The sequence below is a fragment of the Setaria viridis genome, chromosome 7 (genome assembly GCF_005286985.2).
Source record: "Setaria viridis chromosome 7, Setaria_viridis_v4.0, whole genome shotgun sequence".
Taxonomy (NCBI): Eukaryota; Viridiplantae; Streptophyta; class Magnoliopsida; order Poales; family Poaceae; genus Setaria; species Setaria viridis.
Window position 1 is genome coordinate 32,296,973 of NC_048269.2, and position 23,368 is coordinate 32,320,340.

At 42.4% G+C, this 23,368-nt stretch overlaps 4 protein-coding genes across 6 annotated transcripts; 2 read left to right on the plus strand and 2 right to left on the minus strand.

Annotated features, from left to right (window-relative positions):
- Positions 1-5,865: 5,865 nt before the first annotated feature.
- On the plus strand, positions 5,866-6,771 carry LOC117863024 (dirigent protein 22). The gene has a single exon (XM_034746594.2). The coding sequence runs from the start codon at positions 5,928-5,930 to the stop codon at positions 6,468-6,470; it is 543 nt and encodes a 180-aa protein (XP_034602485.1). The 5' UTR covers positions 5,866-5,927; the 3' UTR covers positions 6,471-6,771.
- A 2,449-nt stretch (positions 6,772-9,220) lies between these two features.
- Positions 9,221-10,895, minus strand: LOC117863023 (transcription repressor MYB4). Its single transcript, XM_034746593.2, has 2 exons — positions 10,333-10,895; positions 9,221-10,232 (listed from the first exon to the last, which is right to left on the minus strand). Exons 1-2 carry the CDS (start codon positions 10,593-10,595, stop codon positions 9,833-9,835), a joined length of 663 nt encoding a protein of 220 aa, XP_034602484.1. The 5' UTR covers positions 10,596-10,895; the 3' UTR covers positions 9,221-9,832.
- A 4,037-nt stretch (positions 10,896-14,932) lies between these two features.
- LOC117865163 (protein-tyrosine-phosphatase PTP1) lies at positions 14,933-20,036 on the plus strand. 3 transcript variants are annotated; one of them, XM_034749304.2, is made up of 9 exons: positions 14,937-15,338; positions 16,469-16,550; positions 16,667-16,749; positions 16,851-16,991; positions 18,051-18,176; positions 18,714-18,856; positions 18,934-19,075; positions 19,572-19,641; positions 19,766-20,036. In XM_034749304.2, the coding sequence occupies exons 1-8, from the start codon at positions 15,048-15,050 to the stop codon at positions 19,638-19,640; spliced, it is 1,077 nt and encodes a 358-aa protein (XP_034605195.1). In that variant the 5' UTR covers positions 14,937-15,047; the 3' UTR covers position 19,641; positions 19,766-20,036. The 3 variants fall into 3 exon arrangements, 2 of the variants coding, with proteins under 2 accessions (XP_034605195.1, XP_034605194.1); XM_034749303.2 differs by having other exon boundaries at positions 14,939-15,338; positions 19,762-20,036; XR_004642463.2 differs by lacking the exon at positions 19,766-20,036 and having other exon boundaries at positions 14,933-15,338; positions 18,939-19,075; positions 19,572-19,642.
- A 1,261-nt stretch (positions 20,037-21,297) lies between these two features.
- Positions 21,298-22,110, minus strand: LOC117865164 (dirigent protein 22). The gene has a single exon (XM_034749305.2). The coding sequence runs from the start codon at positions 21,998-22,000 to the stop codon at positions 21,470-21,472; it is 531 nt and encodes a 176-aa protein (XP_034605196.1). The 5' UTR covers positions 22,001-22,110; the 3' UTR covers positions 21,298-21,469.
- Positions 22,111-23,368: the final 1,258 nt, after the last annotated feature.

Sequence of the window (23,368 nt, forward strand, 5' to 3'; positions counted from 1 at the left end):
TATTTCCGAGTAGTGCCTATATCTGTTAATCATATCAACCATCACACGATTTGGACATTGATAACATTTTTGAAGTTACAAAAAATTTAGTGTTAATATAATATATACAGTATAGAGACACGAAATGAACTTTACATATTTTATTTGTACGGAAAATATTTTCATAACATCATAACTTGTTACATTCCATATTGAAAGTAGTGTTGGATGGATTATTTTTTCCCATCTCTGTCAGATTTATTTCCAGCTATATAGTGTTGGATCGTCCTTCTTTTATTTCAAACGATGTTATTTTGATTCCCAAACAAGCATTTCTCAACAATGTTTAAGAACTGATGTTTTTGCTAAAAATTGCACCAACTGAAGATATTCGATTAGACAAACATAGGAATTGCTCCCTCTATTCCAAAATGTAGGTTATTTTGATTGTAGTCATAAATCAAACTCATCCAACTTCAACTAAGTTTATCGATAAAATTATTAACATCTACAGTAACAAATAAATGCAATAACAAGATATATTTCATGGTGGATTTGATGAAATTGATTTGAGGTTGTTGAAGTTGGTGTATTTCCTTTATGTAAAAATGGTTAAAATTAGAAAATTTGGCTTAGGACAAACTAAAATGACTTACATTTTGGAATAGGGATCAGTAGTAGACAAAAATCAAACAAACAATCATGAGCTGGTAAGCGAATTAAGAACTTTTTTTGGCTGAGCAATCCCTTGCAAGAATCGAAATTGTGTGGGAGTTGTATCCCTTTTGTTTAGAGGTGCTGATCGACTACATTTCTCGGCATATGGTCATGTACATATATGTCAGCTGAATTAATTTTTTGGCATTGGAATTCTCTCTCCCCGGACATATTTGTTAGCGACCTTTTAACATTAGTTGACTAGGGTCATCGGTAGGTAGCCCTTACCTGCCCCTATCTTCTTCCACTTTTTATGAGCAAACTTGCTGAATTGGAGCAATTTTGTAGGGACGAAAAGAAGCAGATCAATCCAAGAAACAATGTGCACACCTGCCGAAGTGAGCATTACGCCGTTTGTCCATTGACCTTTGAATTCTACTTACGCTCACTTTCCTTGCATATGAATAAGCCATAGTCACGTTGCTTAATTATTTTCTGTATTATTACTAGTGGCTTCTTAGGAATAATGTAACAAGGATATGTCCATACATAAATCTTTTAAAACGAACCGGCAGAGAGGCAGACCAATAGCTAGCAATGGGTAGCCAGCAAAACAGTTAAGCACACGATCACTGTTAGTTAGTCATATGTATATACAGTAACAGAACTCTTTTTCGCAAAAAAAAAAAGAATGTATTCACAGAACTCTGAAGAATAATTTAATTTGGCTATATATGACTTCAATTAGTTCTGCGACAAATTAAAATTAATTTAATTACGTACAAGAATTAATGCAGGAGTGGTAGGTAAGGCGCATGGTGCTGATGATGATGAGACGATTTGAGGCCGATTGCCACCTACCGCTTTGGTAGGTACGCATGCATGGGCTACATGCTCAACCTGCCCGCCTGGACCCTCTACTGCGACCTATGTTACTATGATTATTCTCCCTACACTACTTGACTGCTTCTTCTTGCAGCGACTCATCATAGATGCATATGTGTAGTCATTTCAGCTTACATATGTCAAGGGAAAATACAAGTTCAGCTAATAATGACATGTACGTACTAGTTTCTAGGAACCAAAGCAAATGGATAGATGTGCAAAAGTTGATGCCTTTCAGACGTGAAGGTTGTTAATTGGAGCAAAGGTTGTTAATTAATTGGAAAAGAAAAACAGAAATTTGCTAGATCTCAGGTAAGCCAAATCTTTCTAAAGAAAGTAAACTATACTCCCTCTCTTCCAAATTGTAAGTCATTTTTAGCTTTGCTCTAAGTCAAACTTATCTAATTTTGACCAAATTTCTAGGAAAATATACTAGCATCTACAACATAAAAAAATGCACAACCAATATATATATATATATATATATATATATATATATATATATATTATATTGTGTATCTAATGAAAATAGTTTGATGTTACGGATATTTGTGTATTTTTAATAAACTTGGTTAAAGATAGAGAAGTTTGACTTAGGACAATCCTAGAATGAATTATGATTTGAAATGGAGGAAGTATTTCACAAAAATTAGCAGTTGGGTTTGGGGATTTGAAATGGAGCATAGTGACATCAATTCAGATCATTCCAACCTGTTAGCAAATAATGCGAAAATAAGATCGAACACGAGACATGATTTTTACGTGAAAAACCCTTGCGGGAAAAAACCACGGACGCCAATCGGCGATCTTCACTATAATGAGAGAGTTACAACGTAGGAAATACAATGAGTCGTTTTGCTCTTCCCGTGCGGCTTACAAGATATATATATAGGGTGGACTAAACTGACTACAGTCAAATACGAAAACAAATTCGTTGATCACATAACCCGAACCGTGGGCCCTCCAAGCATCCCCACAAGACTCACATTATGATTCGGATAACAAACTCCACCTTGAGATGAATTCCATCTTGTAGGAAATGAAGTATCATCAATGAACTCACTTCAATAATAAATAATCACCGACGCCAAAAGTCACTAGGACTTAAACTTTAACACCAACCAAGCTTGAGCATAGCTCAAACTCAGCTGTAGGAACATGCTTAATCATCATATCAGCGGGATTGTCACGAGTATTTATCTTGCATACTTTAACATCACCTTCAGCAATAGCGCCTCGAATAAAATGATATCTCACATCAATGTGCTTTGTTCTTTCATAAAACATTTGATCTTTAGTAAGGCAAATAGCACTTTGACTATCACAGTGTATAGTAATGCAAGAAAAAATCCCTCAAAGCTCAGAGTATAAACCTTTCAACCAAATAGCTTCTTTACAAGCTTCAGAAATAGCTATATATTCAGCTTCAGTAGTGGACAAAGCAACGGTAGCCTGTAAACTTGCTTTCCAACTAACAGCACAACCACCAATGGTGAAAACATAACCTGTGAGAGAATTCTTTTTTCCAAATCACCAGCATAATCAGAATCAACATAGCCGACAAGTCCATCTCTAGATTTCCCAAACTGCAAATAAGCATTAGAAGTACCACGCAAATATCTGAAAATCCACTAGGGAAACGCATAGATTTACAATAGCGTATTAAGATTTTCTGAACTTTGAAAGGGTAGGTACACTACTACACATACCTTCATCACTGTCGGCCCCCAATCCCTCATCAGCGTCGGTTTTGAATCCATTGTATCAATTTTGGCAGTGAGGGGGTAGAACCGGCGGTGAGGCCATTTTAAAAAAACAAAAAATTTGGACCCCACCCACCGCCATGCAGCACCGGATCTGGCCGCCGCGCGCCACCGGTAGCACGCTCCCACCCCACCACCATGCAGCACCGGATCTGGCCGCCGCGCGCCACCGGCAGCACGCTCCCACCCCGCTGCTGCCGTCGCCACCCCAGCAGCACGCCCTGCTAGAGCCCCGTCACCACCAGAGAGAGAGAGAGAGAGAGAGAGAGAGAGAGAGAGAGAGGTGGCTCACCAGATCTGAGATGGGGAGAGGGGGGCTGCTGCTCCTGGATCTCCTCCCGCGCTGCCGCTCCTTGAAGCTGCCGCTGCTGCTTCTCGAAGTCACTGCTCCTCGAAGCTGCCGCTGCCGCCACCGGATCTCCTCCCACGTTGCCACTCTTGCTCCCGCGGGCTGCCGCCGCCGCTCTCCTTGCCCCGCTGCTGCTCGTCACTGCAGCCATAAGTTGTGAGGGGTGCACGGAGGGGGGGGGAGGAGAGGGGTGGTGACATCTTCTGGAGAGGGAGGAGAGGGGTGGCGCGAGAGGAGGGAAGGGGAGGAGAGGGCGGCGGGAGGGAGGGAGGAGAGGAAGAGCGGGGTGGCGAGAGAGGAGGGAGAGTGGTGTGAGAGAGGGAAGGACAGGGGTCGGGTGGGGAGGGAGGGGGGTGGGCCGGGTGGGTGTTGGCCTGTTGGGTGAGTTCCGGACGCAAGGGTTGAGTCAAAATTGAAATTGGTAAAAATTTTGGATCCGTGAACCAACCATCACCGCCGGTTTGTATTACAAGCCGGCGGCGATAGTTTATCACCGCTAGCTCTTAATATAAACCAGCGGTAATAGGATGATATCATTGTCGATTTTAATTATCACCGCCGGATCATGTAAAAAGCCGGCGGTGACCGCCGGATCGCCGAAAATTGGCAGTGATGGGCCGGCGGTGATGACATTCTCTCTAGTAGTGGTAGATGACAATTCCAACTGAAATAGACAATGTAATAAAAAAATCGATGAGTTTCCATTCTATTCAAGACCAAATGGTCACCGGACGTTACATCACCAAAGCACAAGCTTTCCAAAACCTAACACTGTTCGTTTGTTTTGGCATAGGGGCTCTTCTTGCACGTTCATAGTGTGGTCCTATGATTGATCACTCGATCGGTCCTGTTCTAGAAGGGGGGCTACCTACCAAAACATTATCATAGTTTAGGTCCAGTGGAGAGTGTACACAAATCATCGTTTGCCCAATGTAGCTAGGACCATCAGGCACTAGCTAGCTAGCCAGCTCTCCTTTTCTTAATTATATATGCAGTGCAGACAAGAGATGTTCTCGGTACTTGCTTGCATGTGACACAAAACATGTTTTGTATCTTAGTAGGGATATATGTTGTGCTATTGGATGCCAAGCACCTGCCAAAATTGCACGTGTGTTCACATATATAAGCATGATACTAGTACATTCATATGATGTACCTAATCCTGCCATGGGTTAGGGGGATATGAGACTTGTTGGTGTTAAGTGCTCCGACAGTCACATAGCAGCGTTTATTGTGGTTGGGTTCTTTACCCGTACGTGAGAATATTCTTGTTCACACTGCTACCGAAAGACTTCATCAGAGGATGATGCAGTTTCATCACTATACTAGACGCATATATATGAAGCATGCATAATTGCATATGGATGTCGAGTGTCGACATGCATACATTTCGACAGACCTAATCTCTAACCTAGATAAAAACATCGTCCCGAACGACATGCATGTATACGGACTAGCTATGAACACTCTCATATTTTTTAACTTGCATTCATGGATAGAAAAAAATATGATTATAATTAACTCTGTTTCTTACTTATTAAGGCTGGTGCAAATATCCACTGTGAATAAGTGGTATCTTCAAGCTTGGCTGACGCGATTCCTTGTAAGTAACAAGCTGAGTTCACGGCCATGCTTGCAAGGGTGCATCAGAGCCGAAGATGATTTTCGGTGCAGACATAGCAGTCAGGACTCCTTGCTAGAATAATATATTTGGAGTACGTTCGAGCTGGAGATGGATCGCTGAGATGTGTGCAAGCTAGCATCGATAGATGGATCACGAGCTCCTTCGAATTCGAGATGGTGAAAAGAGAAAAACGTGATCCATGCATTCCTTTTAGCATTCTGGTACGACATCGTCCCTGGTGTTGATGTGCTAATAATTGATTTCCACCCATTATAACCTACCTGGCATTAGATATATACATGCTCCTGCTAGGACGACGCATCACCTGCATGCCTTCCTTATCTGAATGGCTTTATCTGATCGCTGCGTTCTGCTAGGAGTATGCATGCATTTGTCAGGACTACTATCACCAAACATTTCAGAGAAACGTAACCACCGCCATGGCCCCAACACGCTACGCTACACCGCGCCTTTGCACGCAGAAATTGTTTACTCGTGGTAGAGCTCAACAGGCCAACAGCAGATACAACACGAATTGATAAAAATATTCTCGCGTGCGTCACCTTGCACGAATGGAGTATATGCTCACTGCCGGATGCATATATACAACGCCGAGGCAGCACACTCATCATCGAGCAACACTACCACTGCTGCCGCCGCCAACAAGTGCATGCGCGCCATGGCCGCCGCCGCCGCCGCCACGCTCCTCCTCCCTCTCCTCCTGTCCGCCATGATCACGGCTTCTGTGGCGGCGGCGGGCGAGCAGGAGACGCTCATCAAGGTGTACTGGCACGACGTGGTGAGCGGGCCGGACCCTACGATGGTGGCGGTGGCGCGGGCCGCGACGACCAACGCCTCCAAGACCTTGTTCGGCTCCGTCATTGTCATCGACGACCCGCTCACGGAGGGCCCCGACCTCGGCTCCTCCCGGCTCGTGGGCCGCGCGCAGGGCACGTACGTCAGCGCCGACAAGGACGTGCCGGCGGTGGCCATGGCCATGACCTTCGTGTTCCAGGGCGGGAGCAGGTACAACGGCAGCTCCGTCGCCATCATGGGCCGCAACGAGGTGGACGCCGACGTCAGGGAGATGGCAGTCGTCGGCGGCACCGGCGTCTTCAGGTGGGCGCGCGGGTATGCGCAGGCCAGGACGCATGCCTTTAACCTCAGCACTGGCGACGCCACCGTCGAGTACAGCCTCTTCGTCAGACACTGATCGATTATATATTCTCGAGGAAGCACTACTATAATACAATAACGGCTACAATCTTGTGTGTTTGACGGCCCTGGGTACTTAGAGCCTGATTGGTTGCTTGCCTGCCAAAATTTGGGCCATTTGGGCAAAAAACTTACCAATATTTTGGTAAGAAAAGGGAGAAGTTTCTAAATTTTGGTACCAAACCAAATAGTGGCTAAAAAATTGGCTTGCCAAAACTCTGGCATGCCAAAAATTTGGCAACAAACCAATCAGACTCTTATTTGCATAAGCAACTATATGTGATATACGTGTTGTGTCATTTTACTCTCTGGTAACTAGTACTCCATCTGTTCGAAATTGTAGGTCGTTTTGGCTTTTGTAGGTTCATAGATAACCTAGAAAAGTCAAAAGACCTACAATTTGGAACGGAGGAGTAATTATTTTTTTAGCCACATTTATGCAAAGCAGATAACATAATTTTTTTTGCTCTTCTTGTTGGACTAATCTTTTCTTTACATTTAGATCCCTTTCTGAACAAGGAAAACATATTTTATCAGCTTTAGATAGTAATTTCTAAATTTTCATTCAAAATTCTGACAATTAAAATCTAAATCTTGTAAATGTCAAATGAAAAAAAACAGAGAGCGACTAACATAAGTTTGGACCATGCAAATATCAAATTTTGCCATCAAAGTGTAGACCTCACTAGCTACTCGACCATGCAATTAATTTTTTGTTTAGCAATCTTGCAGTATATGCTCCAATCCTAGCTTCGGTAGATATTTTCTTGCGCCTGATTAACTTTTAGGCTGCAAAGTGCAAACACTGTTTTTTTAGTTTAGATCCCTAGGGGAAAAACAACAATTGTAACATTGTTTCGATAAAAAAAAATATGCTCTTTTAAGTTCAGACCATGCAATTATATGAAACCACAACGCTCTGCCAGTGTACCATTTTCGATGTCATAATGTCATACTATATATACATTTTCTTGTTGGAAGTGTTGAATTAATACGCCTACTAGTATATGAGTGACTGATTAGTAGTAAACGAAACTTTGATGGTGTCGATTGCAATGGGTGGTTCACATTTGGCGGTGGTAATTGGTAGTTAGAAGCAAATGGACACCCATAGTAGTGCCTATATGAACAACAGCCCTTAGTATAGTGCCTAGCTAATATAGCTCCTTTGCCACGTGAGCACTGCTGCTTTATTTGCACTACTTGTCTGTATGGCAGCTGCCCCTACAATCATCTTTCTACAAAATTTCTAGTACTATTATATTATTCTTTCAGTAGGTTGGGAGTTGGGACAAAATACTTGCTCTCTTGAGAAAGTGATCATCAGTGGGCCTTCACCTTCTAGAAGCTATTCTAGCCCCTGAGTGACTTCCCTAGGTATCAATGGTGAAATGGACTCATATAACTGTCCCTGTCTGACTGATAGATGCATCAGATTTTATGGATGCAGTGATTCGCCTAGTGCCAAATTGCCCAAGTAATTTTCAAGAGTACTTCACATTAAGGGAGTGCGTTTAATTGATCGACCTCACAAAAGAGATAAAATCTCACCGCATGTCACATCAAAGATGGAGGGTGCACTAAGCTCGCCACTAACCCCTTCTAGAAGCTGGGTAGCTAGCTAGCGTTGGTTGATCAGGTACGTGCACAAGAAAAGCTCAGGCAGATCTTTGTCATGGCATCACAATTGCACCTAACGGAAAAAAGGAGTATACCTGTTACGTTGAACCGATATATTAACCAAATTATCGACCAAGCTCAGGCAGATTCTTTGTCATGCAAACAATTCAATTCTCACATATGATATGATAAAGGATAAACTATATGAAAGGTTCTCTTAGTCTCTATATATCATTTGCATAATATAGAACAACCTTGTCGTGTTAAGTTGTGTTTCATGGTATTCGTCAAAGAGAGATAGGGAATAATACTAGAAAATGGAAAAATCCTTTTGCACTTCTATTTGTTCTTTTTTGAAGCAATAGCAATGGCTATGGTGGTATGTGACATCCCCTCGATCGTGATACCTCAAATGAAGAATTAACAGGGTAAACGTCTAGTCCCTAACAGATAATGTGAAGTTCCTGTGTGCGGATGTGTGTTCTGCAATTTGAATAATATGACATAATATTGTCTTGTAAAACTCTAGTGAACTTAGTTTTAAGTATTCTTCAATTTCTTTGTTTTCTTAGTGATAAATCCAGCATGCCATAATTGATTTGTAAGGTCCACAGAAATTTGAACAAGGACGACTAAAATACTTCCTGCAATCACAAATAAGTAAAATTTTGAAGTTACCTTATGTCAACTATATATTTTTAAATTGTAGGAATCACATCAATTATTTATGACTGGAGGGAGTAGAAACCCTTTGCATACGGTGTTATATAACCATACATGTACCAAGTGGCAATATTAATGTATCTTTTTTACAGTTTGTTACGAAGTGGCCAATTTATATGTCGTCGACTACATTCTTTGTATGGTTTTTTTTTAAAGATGTCTTGTTGATGCAAATACCTAGAAATTTAGGATGTCCAATTTAGAATGTTTGTGTAGGGTAACTATAATCCAAACCCTATCAAGAAGATTTTGGAGAAATCCTCCCATTCTAAACAGGCAAAAATGTGCACCTATATTCATGCTGAATACGTTGTTTTCCTTCAGGAACAAATTATGTTTATTCCTTTTAGAGGTTATGTTAGTTGTCCTTAGTAACAGTAGAAATATCTGTATGTATACTTTGTACCACCGCTAATTTATAGTGCAAGTTAGCATCTACAACACATTCATCATGAACTCCATGATGAGTACGTATTCGCTCTTCATCTAGAAGAGAACTTTTCTCTCTTGTCCTTAGGATATTTGATGGTGTGGTAGGTAAGATAGCTGATATGGCCACCATGCAATAGTATGTGTCCTTGCAAAAAGAAAAAGAAAAAGCTCAAAATTAACCCCAAATATGTACTTTACTTGACAAGAGTTTGTGCTGCTTTTCCCAAACGCCGATCTAGATGCTGATCTGGGATTCAAGCAACGAACAAAAAGAGCATGGCGTCATCAACCGAAAAGTAGAAAAGGCCAGCAAGGCTATTGCAGACAGATAGCACTAGACCAGCGGGGCATCAGTTTGCATCAAAAGGTTTGAAAGATCAAAAGTACTTCCTCAGGATTAATTATCATATCATGGAGTTCTGCCGCAAACAAGGATTTTCATCACCATAAGCCCTAATTAAACGAGTCATACTGTCATAGTCGACCTTGATCTACCTGCATGGCAGAAGAAGAGAAGCTAACCATCGCCCAGGCGCCACGCCGCCTTGCAAGTCCAGGCACACGCATGACGCATATCCTCTTCCTCTAGCTTTTCCTTGTGGGTGTAGTTTCCTCTACAGTCGCGCTGCTTGTCGCTTCTGCTTCTTGCGTCGCCGTCGGCAGTGGCGACGGCGACGGCGGATCTCTCGGCGGGCTTATGGCTAGGTTGAGGTCGATGCCGCCGTGGTGCGGTGCGGACACGCTGTCATCGTCGCTGTTGTGGCAGCAGGCGCCGCTGGTCTCCGGTGAGCAGCTGGAGCGCGCCGCCGGTTGGTCCTCGGGACGGCTGCTTGGTGCGGCAGCAGCGGCGGCGGTGACACTGAGCGGACGGTGCGTCTTCGGGTCGATGCCGCGGGCGAGGAGCTTGCGCTTGATGTGCGTGTTCCAGTAGTTCTTGATCTCATTGTCAGTCCGGCCCGGCAGCCGCCCGGCGATCTGAGACCACCTGTTTGGATTGTTTCACACCACCGTAAGAATCAAGAAAGACCCAAATAAAACAGAAATCTAATTCAACTCTAATCTTTGTAGTAATTAACATAGAGTACTTGTTTCCGAGGATCTGGTGGAGCTTGATGATGAGGTCGTCTTCTTCCTCGGTGAAGTTGCCGCGCTTGAGGTCGGGGCGCAGGTAGTTGATCCACCGCAGCCGGCAGCTCTTGCCGCATCGCAGCAGCCCCGCCGCCTTGGGGAGCGACCTCCAGCAGCCTTCGCCGTGGGCCTTGATGTAGGCGACGAGGCGCTGGTCCTCCTCCTTGGTCCAGGCGCCCTTGTTCGTGTGCGCCTTCTCGCAGCACGGCGACCTCCCCATGCCTGATGCTTCTCTATCGATCTCAGCACGAACCACGGAGTGATAGACCTGGATGTGTCGTCTCTGCCTGCCTCTCCTGATGGTGAGTGTTGTGAGAAGAGAGAAAGTGGCCGGGGCCGTTTATATGTGGAGAAGAGAGAAGTGGGGCCCACTGACCCTGATCGCTCCAAGTCATTTGACTGAGTAGGTATGGTATGCGCAGCCCTAGGGATGGATTTGGTTTGGTGGGCAGCTGTGCTCCTGAAGCTCTCATAATTCTGCTCCGGTTCCTATATACTACGCCCAAGTTCTTTTTTTTTTACTTTTTTTCTTTTCCTAGGCTTAGATGTTTGTCTCGGGGTAGTAGGTATCCATTGCTGTTAATCTAACGTCACCCATGCAATATTGTTTTGGACACTAATATGAAAATCTTTCAGTGTATATGCTGAAACATGACCAATCCTCATATACATTCTTTTTTTGCGGGGAAAATCCTCATACATATTTATTTTCATAAATACTTCCATATATAACATCTTAAGTCATTGCAGTATGTTGTATAAATCTATTACACTGAAAAATGAGTGCTGAGTGAGTTGTTTTTTCTTCTATGCCCGATATATGTATGTATGTATGTATGTATGTTAGATCAATTCTACTAATATCATTTTCATGTATTTAGTAGCCGAAGTTTCTAAAATTTATCTGCAGGCATGGCATGCCTAAATAACATCTGGATCAGAGGGAGTAATATTGTCACACAGCAGTTGATATGCCTTTCAGACAGCAGTAACTGGTGGGTAAAAATATCATGCTTCCATTATCACACAGCAGTTGATGCGCCTTTCAGACGTGAATGATGTTTACAACACGCGGTCAATATAATGGAGCGTCGTGAATACCAACTGAAGAACGGAGACACCAAGTAAGAGGACTCGTGGTCAGCGCCCAACTTTTCAGCACTGACAGCCTTCCGTGGGGAGTATATATGAATTGAAGCTTAATTTCTCCTTCTCTTCCATATGCAGGATCTTTTGATCAAGCACGTACATAACCAACGAGCGAGAGAATGTAGAACACCTGGAAACTTTGACTGATCGGTTATCTGTATTTTCTGGACAGCGCCATCTGTAGTTTGCATATATGATCTTGCACTTCATCAATTCGAAGGCTTTGAATTTGTCAAGCAAGAAGGTTTCTTTGAACATTGAAGAAGCCGTGCCAAGAGAATCATTTTGGAGATCACGACGAGGACCCATATGCCTTCTTCCGTGGATCTCTGAACCTTAAAAAAATAAACGAAGACTGGACGGTGATGGACAAAGCATTTTATCGGCCAACTTGTGTCACATCGAATTCCAACAGATCTTTGCTTCTTCAAAGCGCATCATGCACGAAGGCTTCTCCAAAGAAAGCGCCGTACGCAAAACTACTCGATTTGGGAACCAAAATTTTTTTTAGCTACTTTAAAGTTTTGGCTGGGGACTATTACGGAGCAATTGCTTGGTAGCCATTAATTCCAAAATTTTGCATGCAATCTATTGTTTGCTATCGATGTCTCATGCAATGACATACAGGGCCTATCCATATCACTTACAGTGGTAAATAAAAGACTGAGAACTTAGCAATGGCAGCAAAGGAATTTATCCCTTTGAAAAACGCATCGACAAAATCCGAATGGGGTCGAACAGTGATACATCACCTAACGACAGAAGCTGACCAAAATACCTAATACTATTCCCTGAACATATGGCACACGCTTGCTCGTTTCATAATGTGGTGGTCCGGTTGATCGTTTTGCTGGGTTTTCTAGAACGGGCTACCTACCAAGCTACCTCTCGTCCATATCATAGCTTAGCTATATGTATAGGCCAGGTATCAGTTCGGCCAATCTAGCTAGCTAGGACCATTTGGGTACCAGCTCAATTATTATATTGTTCTTATGCACATACAGTGCACGCGAGATATTAATTTGCAGTACTGGCATGTGCCACAAAACATTTTCAATTTATATATGTTTTGCTGTGACATTTGGTTCAAGGTAAACATATACCCAACATGGTCATCGGGTGATGTACAGGTTAACACATATAGTACTACTAAGGAAAGGTTGATTAACCTCATGGACATCATTATTTGTCGATTCTCGCACCACACAACATATATCTTCAATTGTGGTTGGCTTCCCTAGCAGCGTGAGAATATATAAGCATGTATTAAATTTACTTCTCTCCACCTATGCATAGTTCTTAGCATATACTCCCTCCGTTCTCTTTTGATAGGACTATTTGCAAAATTAAATTTTTCTCTTTTGATAGTCCTATTTGAGTTGTTGTCTCGGGTTTGGCACAAATGGCTGTTCGATTCCAGTAACTCCTCTAGAAAAATAATTGGTGCATGTATATGATAACATTGATACCAAGGTGCATGTATATGATAACGAGGAGTACATAATGACATGATTCATTAGATTATAAGTAAGGTTCATTTTTCTTAATCGTTGTGCCAAGATGAAATAGGTCTATCAATAGAGAATGGAGGGAGTAGTTTCAAAGAACTATGCATACTCGCCTCAAAAAAAGAACTATGCATACTTTATCAAAAAGTACACATTTTCACACACTAAAGAATATGCAGGGTCCATGTTGCTTATTTGCGATATATAAAGTACCTAAAATGTAGTTTTCCAAAGGTTTGCACAAACCTATTTTAAAATGAAGTATGACATTTCAAAAACTAGCAAGGTATAGCCTCTTTTCTACTATGTGCATTTTTAAATGTATGGCATTTAGGACAAGCTCATTAGTTTAAAATGAAGTAATTATCTTGTCCTAAATGACATATATCAAAAAAACTGAGAGAGTGTAGCAGAATCTCCATGTCCACATTACGTCATTAAATACATCCCTCAAGGCCTCAACGCCCATGAAAAGAAAGAAGTCAAATGTTTGCATGCGTCAGACTAGTTAAACTGGTAAGACGATGCTCCTACAGCTATCATGTGTGCAGGGATTATCCATATTATTGTCATGCATACACTGACGTCCAATATTACGTGTTCTTCTTACTTTTCTTGTTACGAGATACGGTTGAATAATAGCTACCCGGCCGAAAACAATTCTTCGCGATACGTATGTCACTGGATTATGCTTTGCTGCTAATTTATGATCTGAACTCGGTATCTTTGTGTTCACATTTCCACATCACCTTATTGATTGCAGTTACAAATGTGCATGCGTGCGTGCATGAACTCGTACGACTAAATCGGAGGGATGATGGGCTATATTTGTTTCCGCTTATAAACAGCTTATCCGTGAAAATAAGCGAGAATCCCACCAAACGCCTTACTTATTTTCTAAATTCTTGCTTATGTGGTAAGCTGTTTCATTGATTTGAACTACAAGAAGCGAGAAGCGAGAAAATCTTCGCTTAGATTATAATCCAAGCATGGCTGAGAAAAGCGGAAATAAACAGGGTAGATATCAACTCCAGTAGTAGTCACGCAGATGATGCACAAGTGTCGACATGCACACATTTATATCTAGCCTTCCAACAAAACCTGCTCCCTAAGTTCATTTTTATAAACTACTTCCTCCGTTTTAATTTGTAGGACGTTTTGACTTTTTTAGATACATAATTTTTACTAGATTTATGTCTAATACGTACATAGTAAAATTTATGTTTGAAATAGAGAGAGTATATTTTGTGCGTTCAAGTTAATGCTTTGACCAACAGTTACTCCAAGAATATATATGAGATATGTTCCACGAAATAGCTAGCATAGTTTTTTTTTTCAAAAAAACAAAACAGATAGGGGTAGCTTCCAATTGTATTTAAAGAAAGAAGAAGTAAGGCCAGACTAATAGCATGTGAGTTATGTCATAAAATTAAAAGCGTACTATTTTTAAAAGAAGTGAGTCCAAACCGGACAGAATTGATAGCATAGTTGATTTCCTACTTAAAGCACTCCCAATGGATTATGATTTGTAAATATTAGTAAAATATTATGAAAGAATATATGATCGAAGATCAATTTTTAACGTAAAATAGAACGCCTTATATATAAACTAAATGGTGGAAGTCGTTCATATGCTTTATTATACCATGTTTTTCTAAGGAACTCCTTAATTACCTTGACATTTCCAAAACAAAAAAAAAAGACTGCTGCCGCATTGGCGTTTGGGGTCGGACAACCCACTTGGCCCAAGCACGTGCGAATAAGGCCCAAATAGGCCCATCTATCGGGTGCCCGGTATCCCTGTTTGGAGGATTTTTTGTTATCATTTTTATATCGTGGCCGGTCATTAATTAATCCATTTTGCCATCCACCCCTGCGATTTCTGCTTATTGATTGATACATGCCCCCCGGCCTCCCTCCCCACGCCACAAGACATCTCCGACGAAGCTTCGCGCGTCCTCCGCCTCCCCTCTCAAAGCGCCGCCACGACCCCGCAAGCCACCACGGGCAACGCGATGGCTTCCCGCGCCAGCACCGCCTCCGGCGGTGGCGGCGGCGGCGGCGTCCTTGCCAAGGTGAGGGCCGCCGCCAGCCTCTCCAGCCGATCGCAGCCGCGGCAGGAGCTGGGATCCTCCTCCCGGGCCCCAGCTCCCGGGGCCGCGTTCGACCCCTTCGACGTCGATGCCGACCCGCCGTCACAACTGGAGCTGACGCCTGAACAGGTCGGGCACTGCAGCGATGCGCTCGCGCACTTCGAGAAGAGGAAGAGGCGGAGTGACTTGTCAGAAGAGTTCGGAAGCCTCTCGGTATGGATGATTATTTGTTTTGTTCTGATTGGTTCTACCTCCGTGACTGTTTTGAAATTTGTGCCACGTATGGGCTGACTTGTAGCTCTCCTATAATCTAGCTTAGAACTAGTAGGATTGGTTTGCTTTGTTACTACTGTCGTCTAATCTAGCGAACTAATCAGCAATTGACTGTTAATTTATTGCATTATTGTACTGTAATTTCGTCTGTTTTCACTACCTTGTGTGGACATTACACACAAGTTACAGAATAATTAATCCTACTCTTGGTATGGATGATTATTTGTTCAATTCTGGTTGGTTCTACCTGCCTTAGGCATTTGTTTTCTTAACGATGTATTGCTTTGAAGCAAAGCACTGGTGCTGCATTGCTTTGAAGTGAAGTGTTGGTGGTCTGATGCAATGATATGGCGTGCCATATATGGGAAGCAGGATAAGTAAAATGCTGTAGCTAAACTGTACTACAAAATACTTTAAAAAACAGTAGGTTGCCTGGACATTCATTCATGGAGAATGCTGTAAGCAACAGAATATCGCTAATACCAGGCTTGAGTTTGAATTGTAAATGTTAAGTTTGTTGGGATTTTATCAAGATCACTTAGTTTAAGGACTTCCATATCTTCCTCTTTGTCAGCTACTATGGATAGATTTATTCATATCATTGTTGCATTTCATTTCAAATAGAGAACTTCTGTTGTTATATCTTCCTTTATTTTATTTTGGTGGACTGAATTTTATTTCATTCTATAAACCTTCATCTTTAATCTTGTAGTTTTGGTTTAAATTTGAAATAGGCGTTTTGTTAACATAGCAAATTTGAACAGCTACATGATCTTCTGTACAGGGTGCTCTTCATTGTCCAATTAAGAGAGCTTGATTTTGTTTTTTTATAAAAAATCATGAAGATCAATAGCAGTTGTACTGATGGAGGGTTGGGGACTGTAGCTTCCTCCTTTTAACTTGAGAAACTATTCTACATAATTGCAATCCATTTCCATCTAATGATTTTCATACTCTTTTTAAGTAGTCATCATGTTAAATATGTTATACAGTGTTCTGTTCAATGCTTTTTTTCATCATCATGAAAGTAATACTTCAAGGTATTTCATGTTCTATAGTCAATTTTTCAGGACATGGGACTGATGAAAAGGATTAGTGTGGCTCATTATCCTGTTAATAGGGAAAAGAATCGCTATATTGATGTCTTACCATGTGAGGTTCTCTACCTATGCTTGTAATTGTGGCGATTTTTATTGGTGTTCACCTAGCAAGATCCCTTTGGATTTAAAGCATTAGGAATTTGAATCTGACTCCTTCCTTGTCTCTAGTTGATGATACCAGGGTAAAACTGAAATCCACAACAACCAGTTTGACTTCAAACAATGATTACATCAATGCAAGCTTCATAAAGGTTAGTTCAATGTTCATGTATTTGTTTTTTTAATGCAATTCCTTTCTATTGCCTTTCTCATGGGATAATTCAAAAGCTTAAGTCATGTATGAAACCTGCAGGCTACTGAGGGCAACAGAAGAGTTGCAACATTTATTTGTACTCAAGGTCCCCTAGTGAACACATTTGAGGATTTTTGGGAAATGGTCTATCAATATCAGTGCCCTGCAATTGTCATGGTCACTCAATTCGATAGTGTTAAGGTTTGTGCTTGCATTAAATGACCTCAGCAAATTCCATTTAATTGAGCTGATGAACAGATAAAATGTATCATGCTGGTATCTTTTTAAAGTGTATAACCTCCCGTTAATGTAGTTATGAACAGAGAGGTGGATCAATATGAATGAATATCCAAATTCAAGTGTGGTAGTAGGCTCGTTCTGAACTTTAAATCTAGCATAAGCACAGAAATTCATTGCAACTGGAAGCGCTACAACTAACAATGTTCCATTACCACAACTAATGATATTATCAGACCATGGCATGCATGCCATATGATATAAGCATAAACTATGCTCAAAAGATAAGAAAGGTAGGAAATTATGTGATGAAAAATATGCAAATCTAGAATTCATTTGTGAGAATTCCTTTCAGTTTAGTATCCTCAGTCGTGCTGTTCTTTCGTCTTTTGACAACGTGTTTTCTCTGAGACTTATGCTGTAACCAGTTCCTGGTGTACTTTTAGACATATCACTTCTTTCAGTGATGGAATTTCGCAAGATTCTTTGTTCAAAAATAAAATAAATACTAAGAATTTGAAAAGAAGCTTACATTCTCAGATGTTCCAGATTTTCTTAAATGCATTTAACACCAGCAAGTGGTGAATCTAGGTGGCATAATGGTCCTCTTGTTAATTTGAATGTTTTTAGTCAAAGAGGATGCCATAGGTCCTTGGAAGGAGAAATGGAAAGAAAACTACTTGTACATTGGCTTTGCTAGTGAGTACTGAGTAGACAGTATTTAGACCCAGTAAGTTGGTTGGTGGTACAGGCAATTAAGTATCATCTATTTTTTGGGAGGAAAATGACTAAAACTGAGAGTTTTTTTTAAGCTTCTCTATGCCTTTTAGGTGGGTTTCGTGTTTACCTATCTTGAATGTTAGTTTTTTTTATGCACCCTTGGGTTTGTCTTTGTGAATGTATTTGGATATTTATGGGTAATGATGGTGTACTTTCAACTGTAGGAAGGTCTACTGGTTTTCACTGTGCTCTGTGAAAATAAATATTTCCTCTGATAAATGCCTGTTATTTAAATTGTGACAGTGTGATAAGTATCTCCCACTGCACAATGGGCGAGGAGCATATGGAAAATATAATGTTAAGATTATGAAAAAAAGAAAAGATAACCATCAATTATGGCTGCGCAACGTGCAGGTGCAAAACAAGGAGGTAAAGAAGCTTGAAAGACATTCATGTATGCATTGGTTCATTGTTCCTCCTGATTTTCTCACCAATGACTTCTCTTATTTATGAAAATTCATACATGGATGTCAATTCTGCTTCTATAGGTTTGTCCAATCTGTTAGCCATCTCAACAACAGATAATTTCTTCAGAAACTTAATATACATGTTCTCTCTTAGGAAGCAGTGATGATGTTAAGTTCTGTTGTATTGGATCTCCTAATTGGTTAGGCATCCTTTCTTATTATATGCGAACTCACTGTTTGTAAAGATCTCAGTTATTGACGAATTTGCCATAACATTGTTAGTGACAATTTGATATGATTAGAATTTTGCAAAATTAAAGATCGCATTTAGTTCTCATGTAACAAAACAGGTGTGGCCATCCATCACCTCTTTTGATGTTTGCACTTATTGTATTTCTCCATGGTGGTCAAATAATTAATCTTGTATTGCTTATTAGCCCTGTACATCTATAGGCATTTCATGATGAAAGCTATTCTGATTGCTAATTTCATAATATAGTCAGGCAAGGTCCATTCTGTACTCCATATAGAATATCCTGATTGGCCCGACCATGGAGTGCCAACCAATACTGATGCTGTACGACAAATCTGGAAGCGACTACATCACATTCCAACAGAACATCCTATAGTTGTACATTGCAGGTTTGTTTCACCTTGATGCCATCTCAACCTGTGCATGCCTTTTATTCTCTTAACACTGTTACTGTATCTTTCTGCAGTGCAGGTATTGGAAGAACTGGTACTTACATCACCATCCATACTGCAATTGAGAGAATCCTCCTTGGTGACAAAAGGTCTTATGATATTGTTGAAACTGTAAAGAATTTCAGATCCCAACGACCTGGAATGGTCCAAACTGAGGTGGGCTCTGCTCTTTTCTCTTTACTTCTATGACCTGTTTGTTGGTGGCTCTTGTACAGTTCAGACTGATCAAGCTGAAATATAGACTGTCTCTAACCAACCCCAACTTTCTTAGGATAAAATACTCAAGTCCAGCAATAGTTTGAGCTCATAAAAATGGGTGTTGCCACCAAGTTTCTTTCACATTACAAAACGGTTATTAGTATTTTAGAAAGAGTTTATTTTTGTTACAGTACAAGTGAATGGTGATGTTTTTAGAATTTGAAGGTAAATTTGCATGGGTTGTGGTAATTGCAGTTATGAAATTAGATAGAAAACGCTACAGGACAAATTGATAAAATTATGTCCTTCCCTTGATAATGTAGTGTTTTGCTGAGCCTGCGTCAAATGCACTGTTGATGATTCGTTGGTAACTTAAATAACATCCGTATATTAACTTTCGTTAATTCATTGGACTTCCTACATGATCTAATAGCATGTGTATTCTGCTTTTCAGCAACAATACAAATTCTGCTATCAGGTGATTGCTGATGAGCTGAAATATCTGCTAAACTCAGACCATTGAGGTGGGTCACATAACGACGCTTACGGCAACATAACTGCAGAAGCATTTATTGTGTATTCCTTTTACACATTTACATGCATGGCAAAACTTTTGAGTCTCACTTTATGTTCTTTCCCTGTAGGAAGAACCAAGCGCTCTGTTTTTCATCCGTGGACCTCTGATTACTCCAATGCCGGACTTGTGCATACAGCATTTTGTTGGGTGCATACCTTCTTGCAAATGGGTCCATTGCAGGAAGACCGCGATGACACCTTCATTATGTCACTATTTTTCTATTGTCGTTAGTCGAATGAAAATATTAGCTAGAGGAGGTTTACAAGATTGGACTGCTCGGTGCCTGTAATTCCACTGCAGTTTGAATCATTCTTTAATCTCCCTCAACTCAACGAATTGGTATCTTGGACGAGTCCAGTACAAATGTTGGTTGTACCTTGTTGGACTAGGTTGCGCGCGTTAACCTTAGTTACCTCGAATTCAAGCGAATTGAGTACGCAGTTTCATACTTGCATCACAAACTGTTGGACTACGCGTTGTAGTGAATCTTGAAGGGAGATTCAGATTTGACATGATGCTGAGCATGAGACGTGACAGCAACATGCTTGCCACGGTTGCTGAGACGTCAGTGACTCGTGAAGACTCTTGTCATTACAAGTCTCCTTGTTTACTCCAATTCTGGAGCCATCCAGCAAAGGATCGGAGAAGCATCCGTTCAATTTGCTGCCTATCAAAATATCAGAAGCCGCGAGTCCTGGTCAATTCCAGGGCCACTGAAGTGAGTGACCTCAAGAAAAAGTGAGAGTCTGAGAGAGCATGTGCAAGCGCGTGAGGATGGGGCAATGGCAGCTGCCGAACGTACCCTGCAAGTGAAGCAAGGAATGGCCCTCTCCTCTCTTTACAGGAGGAACCCAATTCCCTCGTCTCTTGTATTATTATTATTGAGAATTTGAGATGGAACCAGCAATGAAATTTTACTTCGCCAATGACAACCGCGAAATTCGGCTTTCGACTTTTGATCTCGTAAACATGCCATTGCCAAATCAAATCAATCAGTTTTCACAGGCAACGCGAGATCCAAGGTTAGTTTTGAATTTGCAAACATCTCACTACTACAAAATCGGTTCCACCGATAACTGAAGATCCATCATAGCCCGGCCACCACATCACAAAGTACCTCCTCGCACCCACAAGATGGTGGCACTTTTCATCGTGTTGATTGGATGAGTGAGCGAGAATGACATGACTAGCACCAGCCCTAAGCACTAGAAAATACGGATGCTCTCCCAAGAGATGGCATCAACGTTGTAGATCGGCAGCAGCATGCCAACAACCGAAAGCATCACATATTGTTGGCTAATTCCACTTTAGTTGTTTTTCCAACTCCAACGGAGCACCAAGTAATCAAGTCAGTTACAACAGCACTGTCAAGTAACCACTTCGTGATGGATGTATTTGGCAAATCAAATTGTGTGTACCAAGCTGCAATCTGATCGCTTAAAAGTGGTTTTGTATCCAAGCTCTTTCTTTTTTTCATAAGGCAGTTTAACGCCCAAGGGAGGCTAATCTTGTAGCTCATATTTTACCAAGTCAGAGTGTGAATTCACCCGGGTTGAACAACCACCTAGCTTTACTGTTGCACTTGCACCTATGCTGGTGCATGTGAATGAATGGATCTTTATTAAATTTCCACCAAAAGCAGCACAAGAAACAAAAGCTAATTCGAATCTGATTCTTCTCCATGAATTCGTCTATGTCCCTCTCGTAACAAAGCACAAAATGTAATCAAAGCGGACGCACGGTCGATGGATCGAGCAGAGCACTCGGATCATCGATCAGTGCTTGATGTAGATGTTGTACTCGACGGTGGCGTCGCCGGTCTTGAGGTCGAAGGTGTGCGTGCGCGCCTGCGCGTACCCTCTCGCCATCCTGAACACGCCGGTGCCCCCGACGACGGCCATCTCCCTGACGGCGTTGAACACGGCGTTCCGGCCCATGATGGCGACGGTGCTGCCGTTGTATTTGCCGGCCTGGAAGACGAAGTTCATGTTCATCATCAGGGACACCTCGTCCTTGCCGGCGGCGATGTAGGTGCCCTGCGCGCGGCCGAGGGGCTTGGAGGACTTGAGGTCGGGGCCCTCGGTGAGCGGGTCGTCGATGACCACGACGGCGCCGAAGCCCGTCTTGGAAGTGTTGGTGACGGCGGCGTGCGCCACCTGCACCGCCGTCGGGCTCGGCCCGCTCACCACGTCGTGCCAGTAGAGCTTGATGTGCGTCTGCTTCTCGCCGCCGCCCGACGACGCCGCCGAGGCGGCGGTGGTGGCCAGGAGGAGAGGCAGGAGGAGGAGGGGAACGGCGGCGGCCATGGCGCGCGCTTGGCGTACGTTGCTGGTGGTTGTGGTCCTTGTGGACTTTGTGGTGTGGCGATGGAGTTCACGGGCGCGTGATTTATTATGCGCGTGCGCGACAGGGGCAGTGCAAGTTGTGGGGAGGTGACCAAACAATGGGAGTTTATGCATGGCGTGTTGGGTGGTTTGCTTCGCTGAAAATATTTGGTCAGATGCCATCATCGTACAGGGTCCACAAAGCAGGTACTTTCTCATGTATCTAGAAGGTGATGGGTGGCAGGGAGTACTCTAGTTGAAACAGGGAAAGAAAGGGACGTGGGAGCGTCCGATTATATTAGCCAAAGTTGCTAAATTGGGCTGGTGTTTAGGGCCTGTTTGGCAATAAGGTGTTTAACACCCGTCACATCGGATGTTTGGATGCTAATTAGGAGTATTAAATATATACTAATTACAAACTAATTGCACAGATGGAGTGTAATTCGCGAGACGAATCTATTAAGCCTAATTAGTCCATGATTTGACAATGTGGTGCTACAGTAACCATTTGCTAATGATGGATTAATTAGGTTTAATAGATTCGTCTCGCGAATTAGCACAGGGTTCTGCAATTAGTTTTATAATTAGCTCATGTTTAGTTCTCTTAATTAGCATCCGAACATCTGACGTGACACTGTTAAAATTTAACACCTCATATCCAAACACCCCCGTTACTCGCCGTACGATTATAGTGTTTCGAATTGCAAGTCGTTTTAACTTTTTCATAGTATTTTTCAGAGCATAAGGAACGGACCGCGCTGGGGAGCAGAGATCACGGACCGCACTGGGGGGAGCAGAGAGCTTGGTGGCGGGCCCACGAAATCTGCATGAGGTGACGGGAGGTGCTGGTTGGTGTACCCGTGTCGCTGGGGTCGGTAGCGGTTTTGGGTGCTCGTGCTCCACGGCCAAGGCTTGGCCGGTCGCCGGCGCTCGGTCTGACTCTGACAGCATGCATGACGAATTGACGACCATTTTTGCAGGAAGGGAACGGAGAACTGGAGCACGCCCTGACCCGTACCACCACCCCTGCTCTCACTCTGTTTGATGTTCCAACGGACCGTCAAATACGGAGAGCCCTGTCAAGTGTCAGGTCCGGCAGGGTAAAACACGGAAGGGATTTCAGTTTCAACGTGCAGGGGAGTCAACCGGCTTGCATGATCGGGAGTGGGGTGATGATGTCTCCGCATACTTGGAGGGGGCATGCCCGTCCGAGCCTGAGCCGTCAAAGTAGCTGCGCTTTGGCACTTTCCAAAGGGTCCGATTACTACAGCGAACATGGTGGTGACACGCGTTCGAGTGCCAGTAGAACACCATCTCTCCTCAACGTACCGTGAAAATCCATTTAGTAAT

Coding starts and splice junctions, on each gene's coding strand:
- LOC117863023 (XM_034746593.2), bottom strand. CDS start 10,595: ATGGGGAGGTCGCCGTGCTGCGAGAAGGCGCACACGAACAAGGGCGCC. Junction 10,233..10,332: donor CACCAGATCCTCGGAAACAA/GTACTCTATGTT, acceptor CAATCCAAACAG/GTGGTCTCAGATCGCCGGGC.
- LOC117863024 (XM_034746594.2), top strand. CDS start 5,928: ATGCGCGCCATGGCCGCCGCCGCCGCCGCCACGCTCCTCCTCCCTCTC.
- LOC117865164 (XM_034749305.2), bottom strand. CDS start 22,000: ATGGCCGCCGCCGTTCCCCTCCTCCTCCTGCCTCTCCTCCTGGCCACC.
- LOC117865163 (XM_034749304.2), top strand. CDS start 15,048: ATGGCTTCCCGCGCCAGCACCGCCTCCGGCGGTGGCGGCGGCGGCGGC. Junction 16,551..16,666: donor CTATATTGATGTCTTACCAT/GTGAGGTTCTCT, acceptor CCTTGTCTCTAG/TTGATGATACCAGGGTAAAA. Junction 16,992..18,050: donor CTCAATTCGATAGTGTTAAG/GTTTGTGCTTGC, acceptor AAATTGTGACAG/TGTGATAAGTATCTCCCACT.